The 20,000-nt window shown below is 45.2% G+C and overlaps 1 protein-coding gene across 1 annotated transcript in view; it reads right to left on the bottom strand.

Annotated features, from left to right (window-relative positions):
• LOC144537020 (sodium channel protein type 2 subunit alpha-like) overlaps window positions 1-20,000 on the bottom strand; it is a 199,668-nt gene that overhangs the window by 37,096 nt on the left and 142,572 nt on the right. The window contains exon 22 of the mRNA XM_078280422.1: window positions 10,524-10,640. Coding sequence (XP_078136548.1) covers window positions 10,524-10,640 — 117 coding nt within the window. The remainder of the gene's footprint in view (window positions 1-10,523; window positions 10,641-20,000) is intronic.

The raw sequence follows: 20,000 nt of genomic DNA on the forward strand, positions 1-20,000 counted from the left end.
GAAGCACTGTTTGCGTGGACCGTATTGGGTCAAAGCAGGACAATCTGAAACCAAACCGTTGACCTCCATTCATCTGAAGAGTTGTCTTTACGCTGCAGATCTGCGACTCGTTAGCGCAGCTCGCCGGGACTTTTTTATTCGACGACCTTTCCTCCCGTGTGATAAATAATTAGCGGCAGGGGAGCGTCGCCATTCAGCCCGACACACACACTCTGTCTTACTGACAGGCAGAGGGAGCAGCAGGGAGGCACGCTGCTGTTTGTGCTCTGTAATCACAGCATGGAGGAACACACACACACACACACACACACACACACACACACACACACACACACACACACACACACACACACACACACACACAGGTTTGTGGCGCTATCTTTGTGGGGACCTGTCACTGACACAATGCATTCCCTAGCCCCTTACCCTAACCTTAACCATCCCAACTAAATGCCTAACCTTAACCCTTACCCTCACCCTAACCAGAACCTCATTCTAACCCTAATCCTAAAACCAAGTCTTAACCCTCAAACAGACCTTTAACCTTGTGGGGTCCAGCATTTTGGCCCCACAAAGCTGTCGGGACCCCACAAGTATACTGGACTCCCGGTTTTTGGACCCCACGAATATAGTTCAACAAGCCCACACACACACACACACACACACACACACACACACACACACACACACACACACACACACACACACACACACACCAGCAACTGGGAAGAAAAGCTTATGTCTTCAGTTTTTGTGCTCTCCAAGAACTGCAGCACTCACCTCCTTTGAGATAGTTTCCTCACACTTTAAAAAGGCAACACACACACCTGTAGTGTCATTTGACGCACATTTGTTGACAAACGTAGGACAAACCAGATGCACTTTGGATTTTAAAACTGTTTTTCTATACCTTATGTACTAGACATGTTTTTCTACTAAATCTTTTCGCGCTCGCAGCCACCGGAGCTGGAAGACCCGGCTGTTCTTATTCACTGTTAGTACTTCTGTTATATCATATAAAGGCCTGGAAACGTAGGTTCTTTTTATAATGTCGGGCTCTCCCCAAACTCTCTTTTTTGCTCTCTGCTGCACCCTTTTGTGCACTCTCAGTGCATGAGCACCTACTTTAATCAAGGGACCGTGTGGTGCATTCTGGGACCTGTAGTTCGGGTGGCTGCCATCTTGTTATGGGGTAGCCACTCCTGTAGAGGAACATAGCGTCCCTCTACCACATGTCCCCTTGTGATGCCACAATATGTACAAACATTAATGCACTATACTTTGTATATAACCCACGTAATCGTGAGCCAGGACTTTCCGGGCTGCGTCAAAGTCAGCGTAAAGAGAGATGGGTCAATCAAACACGGGACATGAGGCCGCTGTTCGTGTCCCGTCTAAAACCAAAAGTCAAGGTTGACTTATTAACTTATATGACTTGTTACGCACTGTAATTTAAGTTCTTAACTAATGCCACGTACATAAGCTACGTAACAAACATACTTATTTGAACCTAAACCACAATCTTTTCCTAAACCTAACCAAGATGTTTTGTTGCCTAAACATTTTCTAGACTGCAGGGGCTGCTGAGGGGGTCAGCCCAATGTTCCCACAGCCCAATGGTCCCACAACCCAATGTTCCCACAGCCCTATGTTCCCACAGCCCAATGTTCCCACAGCCCTATGTTCCCACAGCCCAATGTTCCCACAGCCCTATGTTCCCACAGCCCTATGTTCCCACAGCCCTATGTTCCCACAGCCCAATGTTCCCACAGCCCTATGTTCCCACAGCCCAATGTTCCCACAGCCCAATGGTCCCACAACCCAATGTTCCCACAGCCCAATGTTCCCACAGCCCAATGTTCCCACAGCCCTATGTTCCCACAGCCCAATGTTCCCACAGCCCAATGTTCCCACAGCCCTATGTTCCCACAGCCCAATGTTCCCACAACCCAATGTTCCCACAGCCCAATGTTCCCACAGCCCTATGTTCCCACAGCCCTATGTTCCCACAGCCCAATGGTCCCACAGCTCTATGTTCCCACAGCCCTATGTTCCCACAGCCCTATGTTCCCACAGCCCAATGTTCCCACAGCCCAATGTTCCCACAGCCCTATGTTCCCACAGCCCTATGTTCCCACAGCCCTATGTTCCCACAGCCCAATGTTCCCACAGCCCTATGTTCCCACAGCCCAATGTTCAGCCCAAATGTGGGAACATAGGCACGCTTCCACTGTCGGTCAGTCTTTCATAAGAAAACGCACACAAATGTGTGCACAACTTTTCGAATAGCACACCAACCATTGTATGAGAATACGTTGACAACAGCACAGGAGAAAGACTTCAGAATAAAAGAAGAAAAGAAAAAAAGGATCCTGATGCATTCGTTTCTTTTCCTGCAGTACAAAACTCACACCGAACCCCGACTCCCAAACGCGGGGAACGAACCGCACAGTGGCGCCTGTGTACCGTTACACCTCTCAAGTCGCAACGTGCGGTAGCGTGGAGAGACGTCACAGACACAGACTGGACGTGTGAACGAGGGAAGGCAGCCGGCCGGCAAACATCTTGGGACTACAACTTCCAGATGGCCACTTTGTGTCTGTGCAAACACACAAATACAAAAACGCACACTGCAACACAAACTGCTTCCTGCTAGTATCCACACAGCTGGTGACTGCCTGCTGTTGTTAGTCAGTCTTTCTGGGCTATTTCTGCAGCAGCTCACACAAACACACACACACACACACACACACACACACACACAGCTGTGTCAGCGTACTGGTGGTACTGGTCCGGAGTGAGCGGACTGCGAGCTGAGTCAGGAGGGAAGCCAGGCGGCAATTCTGTTTCTGTCTCCCGAAATCTGTTGATACCAGCAAGATGAAGAGGTCATCATCATCATAATCTTGATGAAGAAAGAACTTCCTGTTCTTTCTTCTTTAGTCTCCTACTTTTCATTTCATCTCATTTCCTTTTCACTTGTTCTCTGCTCTCCTGATCTTTTCTGTTTTGAAGAGAATTTTTTGGGCATTTTAGGCCTTTATTTGATAGGACAGCTTAGGCATGACAGGAGAGAGAGAGAGAGAGAGAGAGAGAGAGAGAGAGAGAGCCTGTTGTACACGGGGCGCATGCGCTACCAGCTGAGCTACCCAGGCGCCCCTCTGTTCTCCTTTTCTTTCAGTTTGCATCCGATCTCCTATGTAGATTCATAGCCTTTTTTTATGTAGAATGACGGGAGAGGAAACAACACGTTCTCACACTCATCTCGTAAAATATGGACGCTTGGTCAGGTGCCTTTGTCGTTCTTATTGACGCTAAAAGTCTCCTTTAGCGCTATAAGTAAACGTGCTTGGTCGGGACTATTGACGTCCCTTTTGACGCAGTTATGTTAAGGAAAGGGTTGTGGGTGGGCGTACGGTAGGAAAGAAAAAAGCGACTATAGCAAGCGTGACAAGCAGGACGTGAGCAGAGGCACAGGAGCTATTTAGCAGAGGCACCGTGGCTCCGTCCGGCATTTAGCACCGCCCTAAACGATTGTGATTGGTTTAAAGAGATGCCAATGAACCAGAGCACGTTTTTTCTCCCATCCCAGAACGCTGTGTGCACTAACCAGACCTTCCTCCGCAGCGCTGTGGAGGAGGGTCTGTGTGTTCCTTTTTCCTTTTTTTTCTCCTCAGTTTCATGTTTACTCGTTTCATTTTGTTTCTCTTCTCCTTTACCTTCCCCAGCATGTATCTCTCACCTGCTAACGCAGACGTGCCGATGACAAAACTGTGCAGCCAAAATGAAAGGAGTTTTGTTCACGTTTCATCCCTCTTCTGCCTGTGCTCCGAGCGGGCTGATCCGAGTCCAGCTGGTGACAAACGTAAGCCTGCTGTGAAGGACTCTGCTGAATCAGGAAGAACCAGGCAGCGTGTTGGGACAGTTGCGACGGATGCATCAATCTTCTAAATGAATCAAAGCTAACAACATCTGCCGTTTGGCAGCCCCTTTCATCCACAGCACCTCTTACGGGAAACAGGCCGGTTTACTCGGGAGAGAGAAGGTGAACGTGCATATTTCATTTGGTACATAACGTGGAAAAGTCATGTCCTCTATGATGTATTTGTCTTTATTTTTGTATTATTGCCCTGCATGCTTGTAAACAATATAAAAAAAAAATCTTTTTTAGGCTGACGATGCAACGCTTTCTGTCCAAGGACTACAGATGAGAAATGTTTGCTAACTCTGATATCACTAACTAGCTTAACAACTCTTTCTGGATTGTTCTGCCAACGTAATGATAATAGTTGAGGGTACAAAATCACTTCTCCCTCCAATTAGTTTTTAATAACAACTATGCTAAGTGTATATTTAGTTGCAGTGCTGTCAAATAATTCAGCATTATTTTACAAGCTTCTGCAGGAGCTCGGAGAGGCGACCAACCCAATCTTCAAATATTGTCGCTCTGAGGTTCTGCGGCTATCTCATTGTATATATTCTGAGCATTTAGTGGGGGGGTGTGAGTATATGCTTGGAGTAGGGAACTGACCATTTAAGGCCCCATACATGGTATAGCTCCAACTAAATGTCTTCTGTCTTAGGGGGCCCCTTCTAATGTTAACAGTTCCAGATGTTTCAGCAACAGTAGGGTAAGGTTCATAGGAATTCCCTTATATGGCAATCCTTAAGTCAAAGTCAAATCTTCAGACACTACATAAGTCTTTTCAAATAAGTTTTTCTTAAAACAACTTAAACCAACTGGCAACTTGCAATATTAATTATAATAGTCAGAACAATGCAATGTTTCAAGTCCCTTGGACAGAAATAGTTTTTTTGTTGACACAACATGACATAACATGTATCGCTGACAAAAAAGAAAAACCCGGGCGCCCGGATAGCTCAGTTGGTAGAGCAGGTGCCCATATATAGAGGTTTACTCCTCGACGCAGCGGCCGCATGTTCGACTCCAACCTGCGGCCCTTTGCTGCATGTCATTACCCCCCCCCCCTCTCTCCCCCTTCATGTCTTCAGCTGTCCGGTCAATAAAGGCCTAACTGTACGTACACACCGCTGCCGACTTGAGCTTCTAAAGATACAGGAAGTCATTCATTTTCAATGGAAGCTTCTCTCAGCTGCAAGGAGCGGAAAATCTGTCGGCGTCGCGTTTTGAGCGACCAGAGCGTCAATCAGAAAGTTGAAAGTAGGTCAACGTTATGGTAATGAGCTATGACGCGGTTCAGCAGCAAACGCCAGCGACCAATCAGAATATAGACGTCGTTCTCGCTGGCTGATTCCGGAGAAACATACGATGTAAACTTTCGTTCCTACAAAAACATTAGTTCTGAGAAAATGGAGGAAAAGCTCATCATCGCCATTGCTGGGTTCCCTATCATTTATGATATTTGCATATAGGGACCAGTTAACGTTACCTGCAGGTCACATGGTCTCTAAACAGTCCGCTCACGGTGAAGTCCTGCACGGATCAACAGCTGGCGGCTGCTCGCTCTGCCTGCATGCTGCTGTGGTTCAGCAGCTAACGAGCGAGCTAACTGCTAACAGACACCAACAACCAATACACATTCTGTCATTATACATGTCATTTATAAAAGGTTTCTAGTGTTGATGTATTGGCCGTGCAGTGGCTGCTTGAGCTTTTTCCATGATCGAACATAGAACGTCCTGCTACGTCAGAGCGGCCAAAGCATCAAACAGCTTCCCCGTACTTTTTGACAAGCGTCCTTTACCGGGCGGCCAGAGCTTCTTTGCAGCTCAAGTCAGCGGCGGTGTGTACGTACAGTAAAAATGCCTAAAAAAAAGGAAAACCTGTTTTACAGTGTACTAAATGGATATACAAAATCACGTTCTGCGTCACATGCGTAACCTTCAGTAGGTGAAGTAATGTCCCCGAGACTTGAAGCTCTGGTGTAGGGTCGGTATCTCCACGTAACTACGTACGATGTAACACAGAAGCATGAATCAGCCTTTAGATACGCTCTGTCTTGTAGGAAAGATGGTGGGGCTCACGATATAAAATCAGGTTAACCCTTGTGTTATCTTTCCGTCGACCATGCAATTTTTTGTTTTTTTGGGTCACAATTTACAATTAGGGCGCCTGTGTAGCTGACCTGGTGGAGCGCGCACCCATATACAGAGGTTGGCTTCAGCTGTCCTATAAATAAAGGCCTAAATGGCGAAAACATAATCAACGCTTGTTTTTTGTCACTTATTTTGAGTTCTGTTGATTTTTCATGCACTTGTATACTATAAAATACAATAAAACACCCAAATTCAATAAAAGAAGTGAACGGATTATTTATTTTAGATGTGAAGAGCTTTGAATGGAACCATCCAACCTTATTGTTTTGAACAATTTGTTAAAGTAAAACCCAAATTTCTGCTATAGAAACTTATTGAAAATGGGTCAAATGTGACCCGAAGACAACAGGAGGGTTAAAATGTGGGTGTATTGTAGTTTAAATCAATATAAAGTACACATGTGACCATCCATTATACATAGGAGGTTTAGTGAATGTGTCAGCGGTTACATATCGGACTCTTAGTGTAGTCTCCGCAGGTGTTGGGGATGCTTTCCCTGTTGCTTTTGTTCCTCAGAGAGGGGTTTCTCAGCTGGCTGGCCTAATTCTGTTTGAGTTCTTTACCTCAACTTACCTCAGAAATTAAAATAAGCAATATCAGTTTGAACAATGCTAAATTCTCATTGAACTCTTATCCTAAATCAGCCATTTTTTTTGCCAAAACAGAATCCATAATAAACAAATGACGACCCTGGCTTTCTCCTTCCCCTTTCTCTGTATCGTGGCCATGTTTCCTGAGCTGAACTGTGGCCCAAGACAAATGTCTGTGCTGCACGAGGAAACCAGCTGAGTCAGGAAGGAAAACAAGGTGTCTGCTTTTCACCTGGGTTAGTCAGAACAGGGTCATAAATCTCATCCTGAAAGTATTGGGCCAAGGGGGCGGTGTGACGGGGCTTGTGGTTAGTGGAACCATCATGAAACCCTTGTGTTGTCTTCCCGCAGCCCAGTCTCACGGCAGTTTATTTTTATTTTTTATTTAATCTATTGATACGTGTACAGGGACACGTTTTTGTGTTTTTTATCGTGTTGGTGAGTAGAGATGGTCCGATACCATTTTTTGCTTCCCGATACCGACTGCGATACCTGAACTTGCGTATCGGCCGATACCGAGTACTGATCTGATACCAGTGTGTCATATATATTTTATTATGTTTTAACAACTGTATACTACTATCCCTGTATAGATGATATGATGTATAACAGCTGTATACTACTATCCCTGTATGGATGATATGATGTATAACAGCTGTATACTACTATCCCTGTATGGATGATATGATGTATAACAGCTGTATACTACTATCCCTGTATAGATGATATGATGTATAACAGCTGTATACTACTATCTCTGTATGGATGATATGATGTATAACAGCTGTATACTACTATCTCTGTATAGATGATATGATGTATAACAGCTGTATACTACTGTATATGGATGTGATATTATTTCTATCTTTGTTGTCGGTCTGGCTCAGGTTAAACTCTTTGTGAAACATGAACAAACACAAACAATGAACACCACAAGGAGGTTGGTTGGGGGGCTGGAAGGGTCAAACAACACAGGACTTTCACCCAGGAGAGAGGGGATCACATCCCGCGTGTGGTAGCTCCTTTCCGCATTCTTGTTCTCCTAACCACAACCTTTCCCTGTCTCTCTTTTCCTAATATTTCCCCGTTGTTGTGTCCCCCAGAGACCGCAGATCATGTTGTCACCATCTCCCCCAGTCGCATGGCAGTTTGTGAAATAGTAACGTTCCAATTTTGTGGTGACCACCACGAAATAAAGTAGAAGAACGTGTCCCTGTACACGTATCAATAGATCAAAATAACGTGACTATTTCACGAACTGCCGTGAGACCGGGTTGCGTCCCGCTGTCAACCCTGTTCTCACTCCCATCTCAAAAAACGGACGCTTGGTCAGCGTCTCTCAGCGTCAGATAGGACGCTAAAATGGTTACAACCCGCCCAATAATCAAAACAGGCCAGTGCAACCCCTCCAGATATCTTACCATATTGATAAGTGAAAAATATATTAACTGTTTTTAAACACGATAAGGGGGTTGGCTTTCTCGATTCGATGTAATTGGCTAGCAAAGAAAAACTTATTTCTTTGGGAGAGTCCAAGTGGGTGAGTTTGACCAATCAGAGGTGGTGCTTTCAGGGCCCATGAACCAAAGGCAATCATTTTTACAGAATGATATCGGATGAAGTACTGGTAAAGTGTGGCATGACTATCAAATGGCGGAAGATAAATATCTATTTTACTAAAACTGGAACAACAGATTAATAAATTACAAACTTGCTTTTATACAACGTGAATGATTTTATGTTGTTGAACTGAAATAGTTGAGGTATGTAGAGCATAGTTTGTTGCTATATCTCTCTTGATGTGACATGTAACAGCCTATTGGGGCAGACGTGTCCCGGGACCTCCCTAGATAGGTAAAGATCTCAACACCCCCCAATGTTGAACCCAAAGTTACGCTGTTGTATTAGAGTGCGTAGGTTTACGTAACCTACTGGAAAAACCAAAATAAATACAAATTATTCGATCTTGCCTGCTCTGAGAAGTTATTAAACACATCCGAATTAAACAACCATTTCCATTTCCCATCGTCTTGTACAGTCTGTACCCAGGACTAGGTGGAGGGACGTCCAGCTGGGAGGAGGCCTCGGGGGAGACCTAGGACTAGGTGGAGGGACGTCCAGCTGGGAGGAGGCCTCGGGGAAGACCCAGGACTAGGTGGAGGGACGTCCAGCTGGGAGGAGGCCTCGGGGGAGACCCAGGACTAGGTGGAGGGACGTCCAGCTGGGAGGAGGCCTCGGGGAAGACCCAGGACTAGGTGGAGGGACGTCCAGCTGGGAGGAGGCCTCGGGGGAGACCCAGGACTAGGTGGAGGGACGTCCAGCTGGGAGGAGGCCTCGGGGGAGACCCAGGACTAGGTGGAGGGACGCCCTGCTGGGAGGAGGTCTCGGTGAAGACCCAGGACTAGGTGGAGGGACGTCCAGCTGGGAGGAGGCCTCGGGGGAGACCCAGAACTAGGTGGAGGGACGTCCAGCTGGGAGGAGGTCTCGGGGAAGACCCAGGACTAGGTGGAGGGATTATATCTCCAACCTGGCCTGGGAACGCCTCGGGATCCCCCAGTCGGAGCTTGTTAATGTGGCTCGGGAAAGGGAAGTTTGGGGTCCCCTGCTGGAGCTGCTACACCCGTGACCCAATACCGGATAAGCGGACGAAGATGGATGGATGGATCGTCTTGTACACCAGAACATTTCAGGGTTTTCTTGAGACATTTCATAAGTTAAATCCAGATGTACTTGGCTGTCCAATTGTCAAATGTGCAAAGAGGAATACATTGACTGTGTGCCTAAAGACTCAAGTGTTTTTCGGCAGAGCGGCTCATCTTCTTTTGCTAATTATCACCTTATAATGCTCAATTTTTAAAGTGCTGATCTGTTTAAACTTGTGAATAGGGCCGACATAACTAGGTAATATGTTAACATACAGCTTTGGTTCATCTGCATAGAAAGTAATACATGTTTTGTGCAGCTCTTGCAGTTCTTTGGCCACCAAAAGAAGATAATGTGTCATAAGTCATCTCGGCTCTCTAGGGATTTTATGTCATCTCATTTCTGGGATTTCATTGGCTGTTGGCCGCCCAATGGTACTCCAGTGTTCCCCCAGCTTTAGACAAATATGTACGATCTAGAAAGGGAAACTGAGTCTGAGTCAGGAAGGAAACAAGGTGTTTGCTTTTCACCTGGGTTAGTCAGTACACAACTATAAATCTCATCATGAAAGTATTGGGCCAAGTGGGCTGTGGGACGGGCTCATGCGGGGACGCGCACACGTACGGGCTGTTGTTACCCTGGCAACAGGCTATTGAAAGAAAGTTTGCTGTGTATTTTTTTTGTGTGGGTCTCCTTGCTTGTACTGAAATGTAAATATATATATGTGTGTGTGTGTGTGTGTGTGTGTGCTAGTATGTCAGTGTGTGTGTGTGTGTGTGTGTGTGTGTGTGTGTGTGTGCGAGTATGTGTGTGTGTGTGTGTGTGTGTGTGTGTGTGCGTGAATGTGTGTGTGTGTGTGTGTTTGTGTGTGTGCGCGTGTGTGTGTGTGAGAGGGTATGTGTTTGTGTGCTTGTATGCATGCGGGCGGGGTGTGTGTGTGTGTGTGTGTGTGTGTGCGTGCGGGCTTGTATGTCAGTGTGTGTGTGTGTGTGAGTGTGCGTGCGGGCTTGTATGTCAGTGTGTGTGTGTGTGTGTGTGTGAGAGTATGCGTTTGTGTGCTTGTGTAGTGCGTGCGTGCATGTGTGTATGTGAATGTGCGTGCGTGCGTGTGTGAGAGAGTATGCGTGTGTGTGTGTGTGTGTGTGTGTATGTGAATGTGTGTGTGCATGCGTGCGTGTGTGTGAGAGTGTGTGTGTGTGTGTGCTTGCTTACTGTCCGGGAAGCAGGAGTCTGGGTCCATGGCCTCTTCAGCCATCTCTGAGTACTGATCTTCTTCCTCTCCAGGCTTCCTCAGGTCCACCGTGCTGCCCTCTGATAGGCTGATATCGTCTTTCTGCTGAATGAAACAACAGGAAACAACCAATCAGATCCACCACACGCCTCTCTGACTGACTTCATGTCATCCAATGAGTCCGTGTGCGGCTCTCAGCTCCGAGTCCACTGATTCCTACTGAAGAACTTACACATTCAAGGAATGTAAATGAAGTGTATTTGTATAGTGTTTTATACTTAAAGAGCTTTTACATAGTACAGGAACATTCACACACTGTGGCCGAGGCTGCAGTACAAGGTGCCACCTGCCCATCAGATAAACATTTACACATTATTCACACACCAATGACGCAGCATCGAGGTTCAGTGTCTTGCCCAAGGACACTTCAACATGGGACTGCTGGGCCAGGGATCGAACCAACAACCTTCTGATTGGTAAGCAACCGCTCTACCACCTGAGCCACATCTGCCGAGAGTTCATTCCCTTTCTTGCCCAGTTAAAAGATCAACACTCGTACTGTACACCTGTGCGTTTAAGAGCTGAAGTCAGGATGCGGTTAGCCTAGCTTAGCATAAAGGCTAGAAAGCAAGGGGGGGTGGGTGGGGAGCTAGTTTAGCCATGTCCAAAGTTAAAAAATGGCCAACCCCTACCGCTCACTTATTACAACATCATATCTCCTTTGTTTAAAGGTCCTATGACATGCTGCTTTTTGGATGCTTTTATATAGACCTTAGTAGTCCCCTAATACTGTATCTGAAGTCTCTTTTATATAGACCTTAGTGGTCTCCTAATACTGTATCTGAAGTCTCTTTTATAGAGACCTTAGTGGTCCCCTAATACTGTATCTGAAGTCTCTTTTATATAGACCTTAGTGGTCCCCTAATACTGTATCTGAAGTCTCTTTATATAGACCTTAGTGGTCCCCTAATACTGTATCTGAAGTCTCTTTTATATAGACCTTAGTGGTCCCCTAATACTGTATCTGAAGTCTCTTTTATATAGACCTTAGTGGTCCCCTAATACTGTATCTGAAGTCTCTTTCCAGAAATTCAGCCTTGGTGCAGAATTACAGCTACTAGAGCCAGTCCCACAATGAGCTTTCCTTAGGATGTGCCATTTCTGTGTCTGTAGCTTTAAATGCTATTGAGGAGGAGAGGGGGGGGCAAGGTGGAGGGTGAGGGTGTGGCCTGCCTGCTTTGGCTTTGCTTGTTTTCAAGCCATGATGTCTCTCTCTCTCTCTCTCATGGTTGGGCCAAATTCTCTGGGTGGGCAAAGCAGAGAAAGGGGAGGTAACCTTTCCCCTTATGATGTCATAAAGGGAAGATTCCAGATCGGCCCATCTGAGCTTTCATTTTCTCAAAGGCAGAGCAGGATACCCAGGGCTCGGTTTACACCTATCACCATTTCTAGCCACTGGGGGGCCATAGGCCGGCATTTTCATGCCATGGGACCTTTAAACGATACAACAGAAATGTAAACCGCAATTTTAATGGTTTTGTTTTCCGAGGTATTATTTTAGTAAAGTATGGTCTGTGGTCGTGTGATCGTCAGCATCATTTTGCTGCAGTCAGAGCTGAATGAGTCAGATTAATGTTACATAAACGACAGGAATCCTGGCTGAGAAAACAGAGAGGCATCACCTTCCAAACCCTCCCTTCCACTGCCAGCAAAACTGCCGTCTGTTCACTTTGACTCCGAGATTTGGACAAAAGTAGACGTCAGGAAATCCCCCCCTCGTCCCCCCCACACACACCTCAGCTGACTTCAAAAGGTCCCTGTTTGCTAAGCATCATGGGAGTTTAACGTTACAAAGGGACGAGGGAGATGGAGGGATAGAAGACTAGTTTTTTGCTGAGGGCTTAGGAGGGAAATTTGGCAAAGCTGGACAAAGACACAGCAGGTGTGTGTGTGTGTGTGTGTGTGTGTGTGTGTGTGTGTGTGTGTATGTGTGTGTGTGTGTGTGTGTGTGTGTATACGTACAAGTGAACCAACTACCTGAGTCAACAGCTAACTCATGAATACATTCAGTATCTGGGAACAGACAGCGGCCGCTGTGACGAATGCCAGCCTTGGATGGACGGACGGACGGAGGGACACACACACACACACACACACACACACACACACACACACACACACACACACACACACACACACACACAGGGGAAGCCAAAGGGACATGAATACACAGCTAATCTCTGACACACACTTACACGTTAAAAAGATATGCACACAAAAAGTGGATAATGTAACACACACACACACACACACGGAGAGCAGCCTTGGGATGAAACCCAGACAGACGGATGACGTCCATAATGAGGTGTTTAAATGTATTTCTATTCATAAGCTGTTTCTATTGTGCAGCACAGAGGAGCTGAAGTCAGTGGAAGACATTCAGGGCCTCTTAAATAATAAATCGCATGTAATCAGACTACTTTTATCAGCGGTTTATCACAACCTGGGTCCCATTTTCATAATTTTGTTCATAATTTCTGTCAATGCGAACAAAAATGTTAGATAATGGTTGAATTCCAGAAGAATGGAGATGGCGCTAAAAATAAGTCTGACTGTCAGACTATAGGCACAGAAATCACTTGGTTAAGTTTAGAGAAAGATCTTTGATTGGGGTTTAAAGAAGTACTTCCTCTCTCCCTACCTGACTGCAGTTCGTCGTCGTAACCAACTTGAGTGGGCAAATGCTCACATTCGATGGCGTCTGGCACTTTGGAGAGGTGTTCTCCCCCTGGACCCCCCCCCCCAATACAGTAAAACTGCACATTTTAGAGTGGCCTTTCATTGTGTCCAGCCTAAGGAACACCTGTGCAATAATCCTGCTGTCTAATCAGCATCGTCATAGGCCACACCTGTGAGGAGGATGGATTATCTCTGCAAAGGAGAAGTGCTCACTGACACAGATATAGACAGATTTGTGAACAATATTTGAGAGAAATAAGCCTTTTGTGTACATAGAAAAAGTCTTAGACCTTTGAGTTCAGCTCATGAAAAAGGGGGGCAAAAAAAAAGCTACGTGACGTACCGATCCAGAACCTGACGTTTAACATTCACAAGTTAACGTTAACTCTCAGACATAACTAGGGTTGGGTATCGGTTGGGTTTTTGCTAAATCAATACTTTTAAAACGACGCCGGTTTGATTGATTGATTGATTGATTTTATTTGACCACTTAAATATAAAACAGTACATGTGTCATACATTAAAAATACATAAATAGTGAAGGATGACACAATAAAGCCCAAAGACTTATTTCCATTGTGGTCCCCAATATATTTCCATTGTGGTCCCTAAGTTTACGTTAGGCGGTGCCTAAACGGTGCCTAAATGGTGCCTGAACTGAAATATATATAATGTATTAATAATGTATATAAAATATAAAAAAGGAGCACAAAACGGTGTTGAATCCTCTACAGGGAAATACAGTCACACTTTACACCGCTTAACGCAAGCTGTCAGCATTTTAACCGTTGGGTTTAATCCAGCTAGCTAACGATAACGTAGCGTCCCGTGCAGCGATGTGTCTCGTTACTACCGTCTACGTTGGAACCGGCGCCCTATTGGCACCGCGTTTCTGTACCCAACCCTAGACATAACTGAAAATAATAACGTCGACTTTTGGTTTGACACGGGAGACAAACGGGGTGAATGTTTGAGGACCCATCCATCTATCCATGCACTCTGAGATGAACCCTGTGCAGAATATGTCACTCTTCATACTACATTAAAGCCCAACTCTCGCCAAAATGCAACCTAGGGTCTTTTTGTGAGTGTACCCGAGTCAAACGTTTGTTTAAAAGTATATTTAGGACGGAAGCGCCACTTTTAAGATGAACTGTATTTTCGTTTTTCGGTCAAATGGCCTTTTCAATGGGAGAGCTAGGGACACTTTGATGCTAGCCTCAAAATAGCTATTTTTTAAACACTAAGAAGGCTCGACACAACATGAGACTTTGCTCCAAGTATCACCAGGGGCTCTACACATGAACTACACCGGTGCACAAGGGATATACTAAATCTGTGGCTACTTGTTTTGATATCGACTCGTTTTGACTGCCGAGGTGGTAGCGGCCGGAAACAACAAGACCTACGGTGAGTTGTTCAAAACCTTTCTTTTTAGTGAACTCTGGGTACACAAACAATGTTGTCAATGCTTTCGTTAAGGTGTAGAGCCCCTGGTGATACTTGGAGCAAAGTCTCATGTCACTCTGTTCACAGATCTCAGTTCATTATGTGTAAGTTTGGGGAGCACAGTTTCATTATTACAGATTCACTCATACATTTATAATTAGACAACCAGCTTACAAAAACAAAACAAATATGGCACGAGTGTGTGTGTGTGTGTGTGTGTGTGTGTGTGTGTGTGTGTGTGTGTGTTAGTACAAACAATGTGTTTTAAGGGTGTCTGGCACGTCTGTCATCTCAACAGACAGACACTGAAACCTACTTATCATTCCTCTGTGTGTGTGTGTGTGTGTGTGTGTTTTCTAGTAATACATAATTTTAGGGAGAGCAGAGTGACACTGACACACACACACACACACACACACACACACACACACACACACACACTCGTGCCATATTTGTGTTGTTTTTGTAAGCTGGTTGTCTAATTATAAATGTATGAAGGAATCTGTAATAATGAAACTGTGCTCCCCAAATTTCTGGAGTACTACATAAAGTTGGTAAATGGGTGTGTATTGTAAGTTTCTGTTAACCCTTTCCTTGACGGGGTTACAGGTGCGTAGCATCGGAGACAGACACACAGGATATTACCGTATTTTCCGGACTATAAGTTGCTCTGGACTATAAGTCGCATCAGTCAAAAAATGCTTCATGAAGAGGAAAAAAACATATATAAGTCGCACTATAAGTCGCATTTATTTAGAAATTTATTTCACAAAATCCAAGACCAAGAACAGACATTTAATCTGGAAAGGCAAGTTATTAAACTACCCAACAGCCCCCAGAACAAGGGGCTGAATACGGTAGGTGTCCTCTACGTTAACGTAACACATTAACAGTTATTAAACTACCCAACAGCCCCCAGAACAAGGGGCTGAATACGGTAGGTGTCTCTACGTTAACGTAACACATTAACAGTTATTAAACTACCCAAAAGCCCCCAGAACAAGGGGCTGAATACGGTAGGTGTCTCTACGTTAACGTAACACATTAACAGTTATTAAACTACCCAACAGCCCCCAGAACAAGGGGCTGAATACGGTAGGTGTCTCTACGTTAACGTAACGTAACAGCTCTGTTGACGAGCCTCTCCCAGCAGCACGTTGTTCAAGCACCCATCTGTGGACTCCTTCCTCCAGCTCTGGCCATCTGGATTTCAGCGCGACTAGCTTTCTTTGTTTTCTTCATTGCAGTAAGACTAACCTTTTCTCCAGTCCCTCACAAGTTTCTCTCTCACTCCAAACTCTCCTTCTGCTGCTCGATGACCGTTTCCGGCTGCGTGTTTTACTACCTGCAGTCTCCTGCAGCTTCTTTTCTTTCTCAGTTGTCTTTAGGAGCAGCATATAGTCGTCACAAGCCTAGAGCGCCTCTCGCGGCTGTAGACGGTAATGTTTTCAGCATGAAATAACATTTAAAACATGTTACATTATATATATTTTGATATATAAGTCGCAGGACCAGCCAAAGTATGGAAAAAATTACGACTTATAGTCCGTAAAATACGGTAAGTTTCAAGCCCTTTGAACGTGTCATTGTCCTCTAACGGACAAGTTCCCAAACTCTATCTTGAAGCACTACAATTGATTTGAAGAAAAAAAAGTTTTTTTATTATTATAATTTACTCTGTATTGTGTCAAATACATATTTAGGGGGACTTGAGACCCCCTAAAAAGGGTCTAAAATCGTGGCCAGTTAGCTCAGTTGGTAGAACAGGCACACGTGTAGAGGTTTATTCCTGGATGCAGAAGGTCCAGGGTTCAAGTCCGACCTGTGATGGTTTCCTCTTTCCCCTTTCATGTCTGAGATCATTAAAGCCCATAAATCTTTCTCCCAAGGGGAAGAGAAGGAAAACAACAGATTGACAGGTGCAGCACGTCGTTGCTCGTGTGTTTGCATGATCGTCTGCTGCAGGAGAGACTTTTTGATATCGACTGTAAAATAACTGACAAGAGAAATAAAATCACGAGTAGTTTTACTTTTAGTACGTCAGTGCTAATGCTTTTGTACTTTTACTCAACCCTTGTGTTGTCCGTTTTTTATAAAAGAAATATGCTCTCTTCATTTCACTGTATTTCTTTCTCTCTCTCTCTCTCTCTCCCTCTCTTTCTCTGTCTCTCTCTCCCTCTCTCTCCCTCCCTCTCTCTCTCTCTCCCTCTCTTTCTCTGTCTCTCTCTCTCTCTCTCCCTCTCTCTCCCTCCCTCTCTCTCTCTCTCTCTCTCTCTCTCTCTCTCTCTCTCTCTCTCTCTCTCTCTCTCCCTGTCTCTCTGTCTCTCTCTCTCTCCCTGTCTCTCTCTCTCTCTCTCTCTCTTTGTCTCTCTCTCTCTCTCTCTCTCTCTCTCTGTCTCTCTCTCTCTCTCTCTGTCTCTCTCCCTCTCTCTCTGTCTCTCTCTCTCTCTCTCTCTCTCTCTCTCTCTCTCTGTCTCTCTCTCTCTCTCTCTCTGCTCTCTCTCTCTCTCTCTGTCTCTCTCTCTCTCTCTGTCTCTCTCTCTCTCTCTCTCTCTCTCTCTCTGTCTCTCTCTCTCTCTCTCTCTGTCTCTCTCTCTCTCTCTCTCTCTCTCTCTGTCTCTCTGTCTCTCTCTCTCTCTCTCTCTCTGTCTCTCTCTCTCTCTGTCTCTCTGTCCCTCTCTGTCTCTCTGTCTCTCTCTCTGTCTCTCTCTCTCTCTCTCTCTCTGTCTCTCTCTCTCTCTCTCTCTCTCTGTCTCTCTCTCTCTCTGTCTCTCTCTGTCTCTCTCTCTCTCTGTCCCTCTCTCTGTCTCTGGCCCTCTCTCTGGCCCTCTCTCTCTCTCTCTCTCTCTCTCCACTTCATATAAGGTCCATCTGTCCCTTCATTACATGGTTAGTGTTGTTCTTTGATCGTTCTACTCCAAAGCAAACACAGGGGTCTGTGTTGTTCCCTCCCATATCCTGAATGAACTATGACATAAACCAGTCTGTGATCCTCTCAACATCCTCAGATCTAAACTCAAATATTAGGTATAATGTCATCTACATTAGGTCTATTGAACATGAACTTTACCAAAAAAGCGTTGAAAACATGGACAAACATGTTTAAAAACTAGTGCTGTCAGTTAAACGCGTTATTAACGGCGTTAACGCACGCTCATTTTAACGGCGTACATTTTTTTTATCGCGAGATTAACGTTCTTTTTGGCCTAGCAACCTTTGTAGTTTTTTTCACATGCTGTTGCAACAACTAGTAACGTTAGAAAAACTACAACACCACACCGGATCTAGCTAGACCGGAAACACAACAACAGGCACGCCGCACCATGCGCACACACTTGTTTGGGCTTGCGAACCGGCAAAAGAGTACCTGCAAACTAGTCGCTTTTCGGCGAAAATTGCCGTTTTGAATGGGAAAATGAGACCTTAACGACCATTATCTACTGGACCGAATAGCAACGCGGATTTCGGTGCCAGTGAAATGCCTGCGCTCCTCTCTGATGCTCCGAAAACGGACGTTAGAGGGAACTGAAACATCGGCGCACGGGACGCTAGTCAACACTACACTTAGCAGCAGCTAACGTTAGCCTACCGTTAGCTAGCAGCTGGGGTAAACACGGTTAAAGTGCTGACAGCTAAACGGTGTAAAGGGTGACTGTATTTCACTGGAGAGGTTTCTAATAGACAGACTGTAGCTGCCGTTGTCTGAAAAACAGACTCAGCCTCATGGTGCATTCAAAGTTATTGTAAAATACCCTTTTCTTATATCCAGTGGTTGTTTTGAGCAGTTTTGTGCAACTTTTTATTTTTTTATATTTTTGAACATACAGAACAGACAAATACAACTGAACATGGTGCTCCTATACATATATATATATATATATATATATATATCTTTCGGTTCTGGCACCGTTTTATCAGTATCGTATAATGTTGTTAAGAGCATTAAAATGAGAAAAAAATAATGGGACAAAAAGAAATGTATAAAACGATTAAATGCGATTAATTGTGAGTTAACTATGACATTAATGTGATTAATCGCTATTACATCTTTTCATCGTTTGACAGCACTATTAAAAACATGTCAAAAGCAATTGAAAAACCGTGACAAAATCGTCGGAAAAAAAGCGACAAAAAAAAGGTCATTTTCAATTTTTACTCGAATGTTCATGGTCGACGGGAAGACAACACGAAGGTTAAGTATGATGATTGAATGCAGGACTTGAGCTGAGTTTTTCTGTCTGTTGCAGGAGAGAGGTTTTGATGTCGCCTACAGAACAAACAGACGAGAGAAATCAAAGCAGAGCTGCGTCTCGCGACCACCTGTCTCTGCAGACTGCACCTGTACATCTGTCAGCCGGGGCCCCGAACTCAGCCGGGGTCAGGGGTCGCCGGGGAAGAGACAGCGGGGGCGGCAGGAGCTACCAGGGTCACAGTCTGTTTTACAAGCTATACACACACACACACACACACACACACACACACACACACACACACACACACACACACACACAGAGTACTGACAGAGTACACCTGGCATAAACGCAGGAACACAGTGTCACAAACACACAAGCTCAGGTTAATAACCAGCCAGGAGAGTCAGAGTGCCGACCTCCGCCTGCTGATTCCAGCTTCATGAGACAGTTTAAAAACTTTGTGCTGTGATTTATGGCGCCATTAAAGAGCAGGTCAGCTATTTAATCATTACATAACCAAACACACGGTCTATTAAAACAGAGAGATAGAGCAGCGTAACAGCTTCCTATTTATGGTCAGACATTGGTGCACCGGAAATAAATTACACACAACAGAGCTGCAGGAAGAGGGGGAGGAAACAAGAGAGAGGGAACAAAAGAGAGGATGGAGGGAACAAGAGAGAGGGAACAAGAGAAAGGATGGAGGGAGGAGGGAACAAGAGAGAGGGAACAAGAGAGAGGGAACAAGAGAGAGGATGGAGGGAACAAGAGAGAGGATGGAGGGAACAGGAGAGAGGAAACAAAAGAGAGGAAAGAAGAGAGAGGATGGAGGGAACAAGAGAGAGGGAACAAAAGAGAGGATGGAGGGAACAAGAGAGAGGGAACAAGAGAGAGGGAACAAGAGAGAGGATGGAGGGAACAGGAGAGAGGAAACAAAAGAGAGGAAAGAAGAGAGAGGATGGAGGGAACAAGAGAGAGGGAACAAGAGAAAGGATGGAGGAAACAAGAGAGAGGAAACAAGAGAGAGGATGGAGGGAACAGGAGAGAGGAAACAAAAGAGAGGATGGAGGGAACAAG

This window comes from Sander vitreus, chromosome 22 (assembly GCF_031162955.1).
Source record: "Sander vitreus isolate 19-12246 chromosome 22, sanVit1, whole genome shotgun sequence".
Classification (NCBI taxonomy): domain Eukaryota; kingdom Metazoa; phylum Chordata; class Actinopteri; order Perciformes; family Percidae; genus Sander; species Sander vitreus.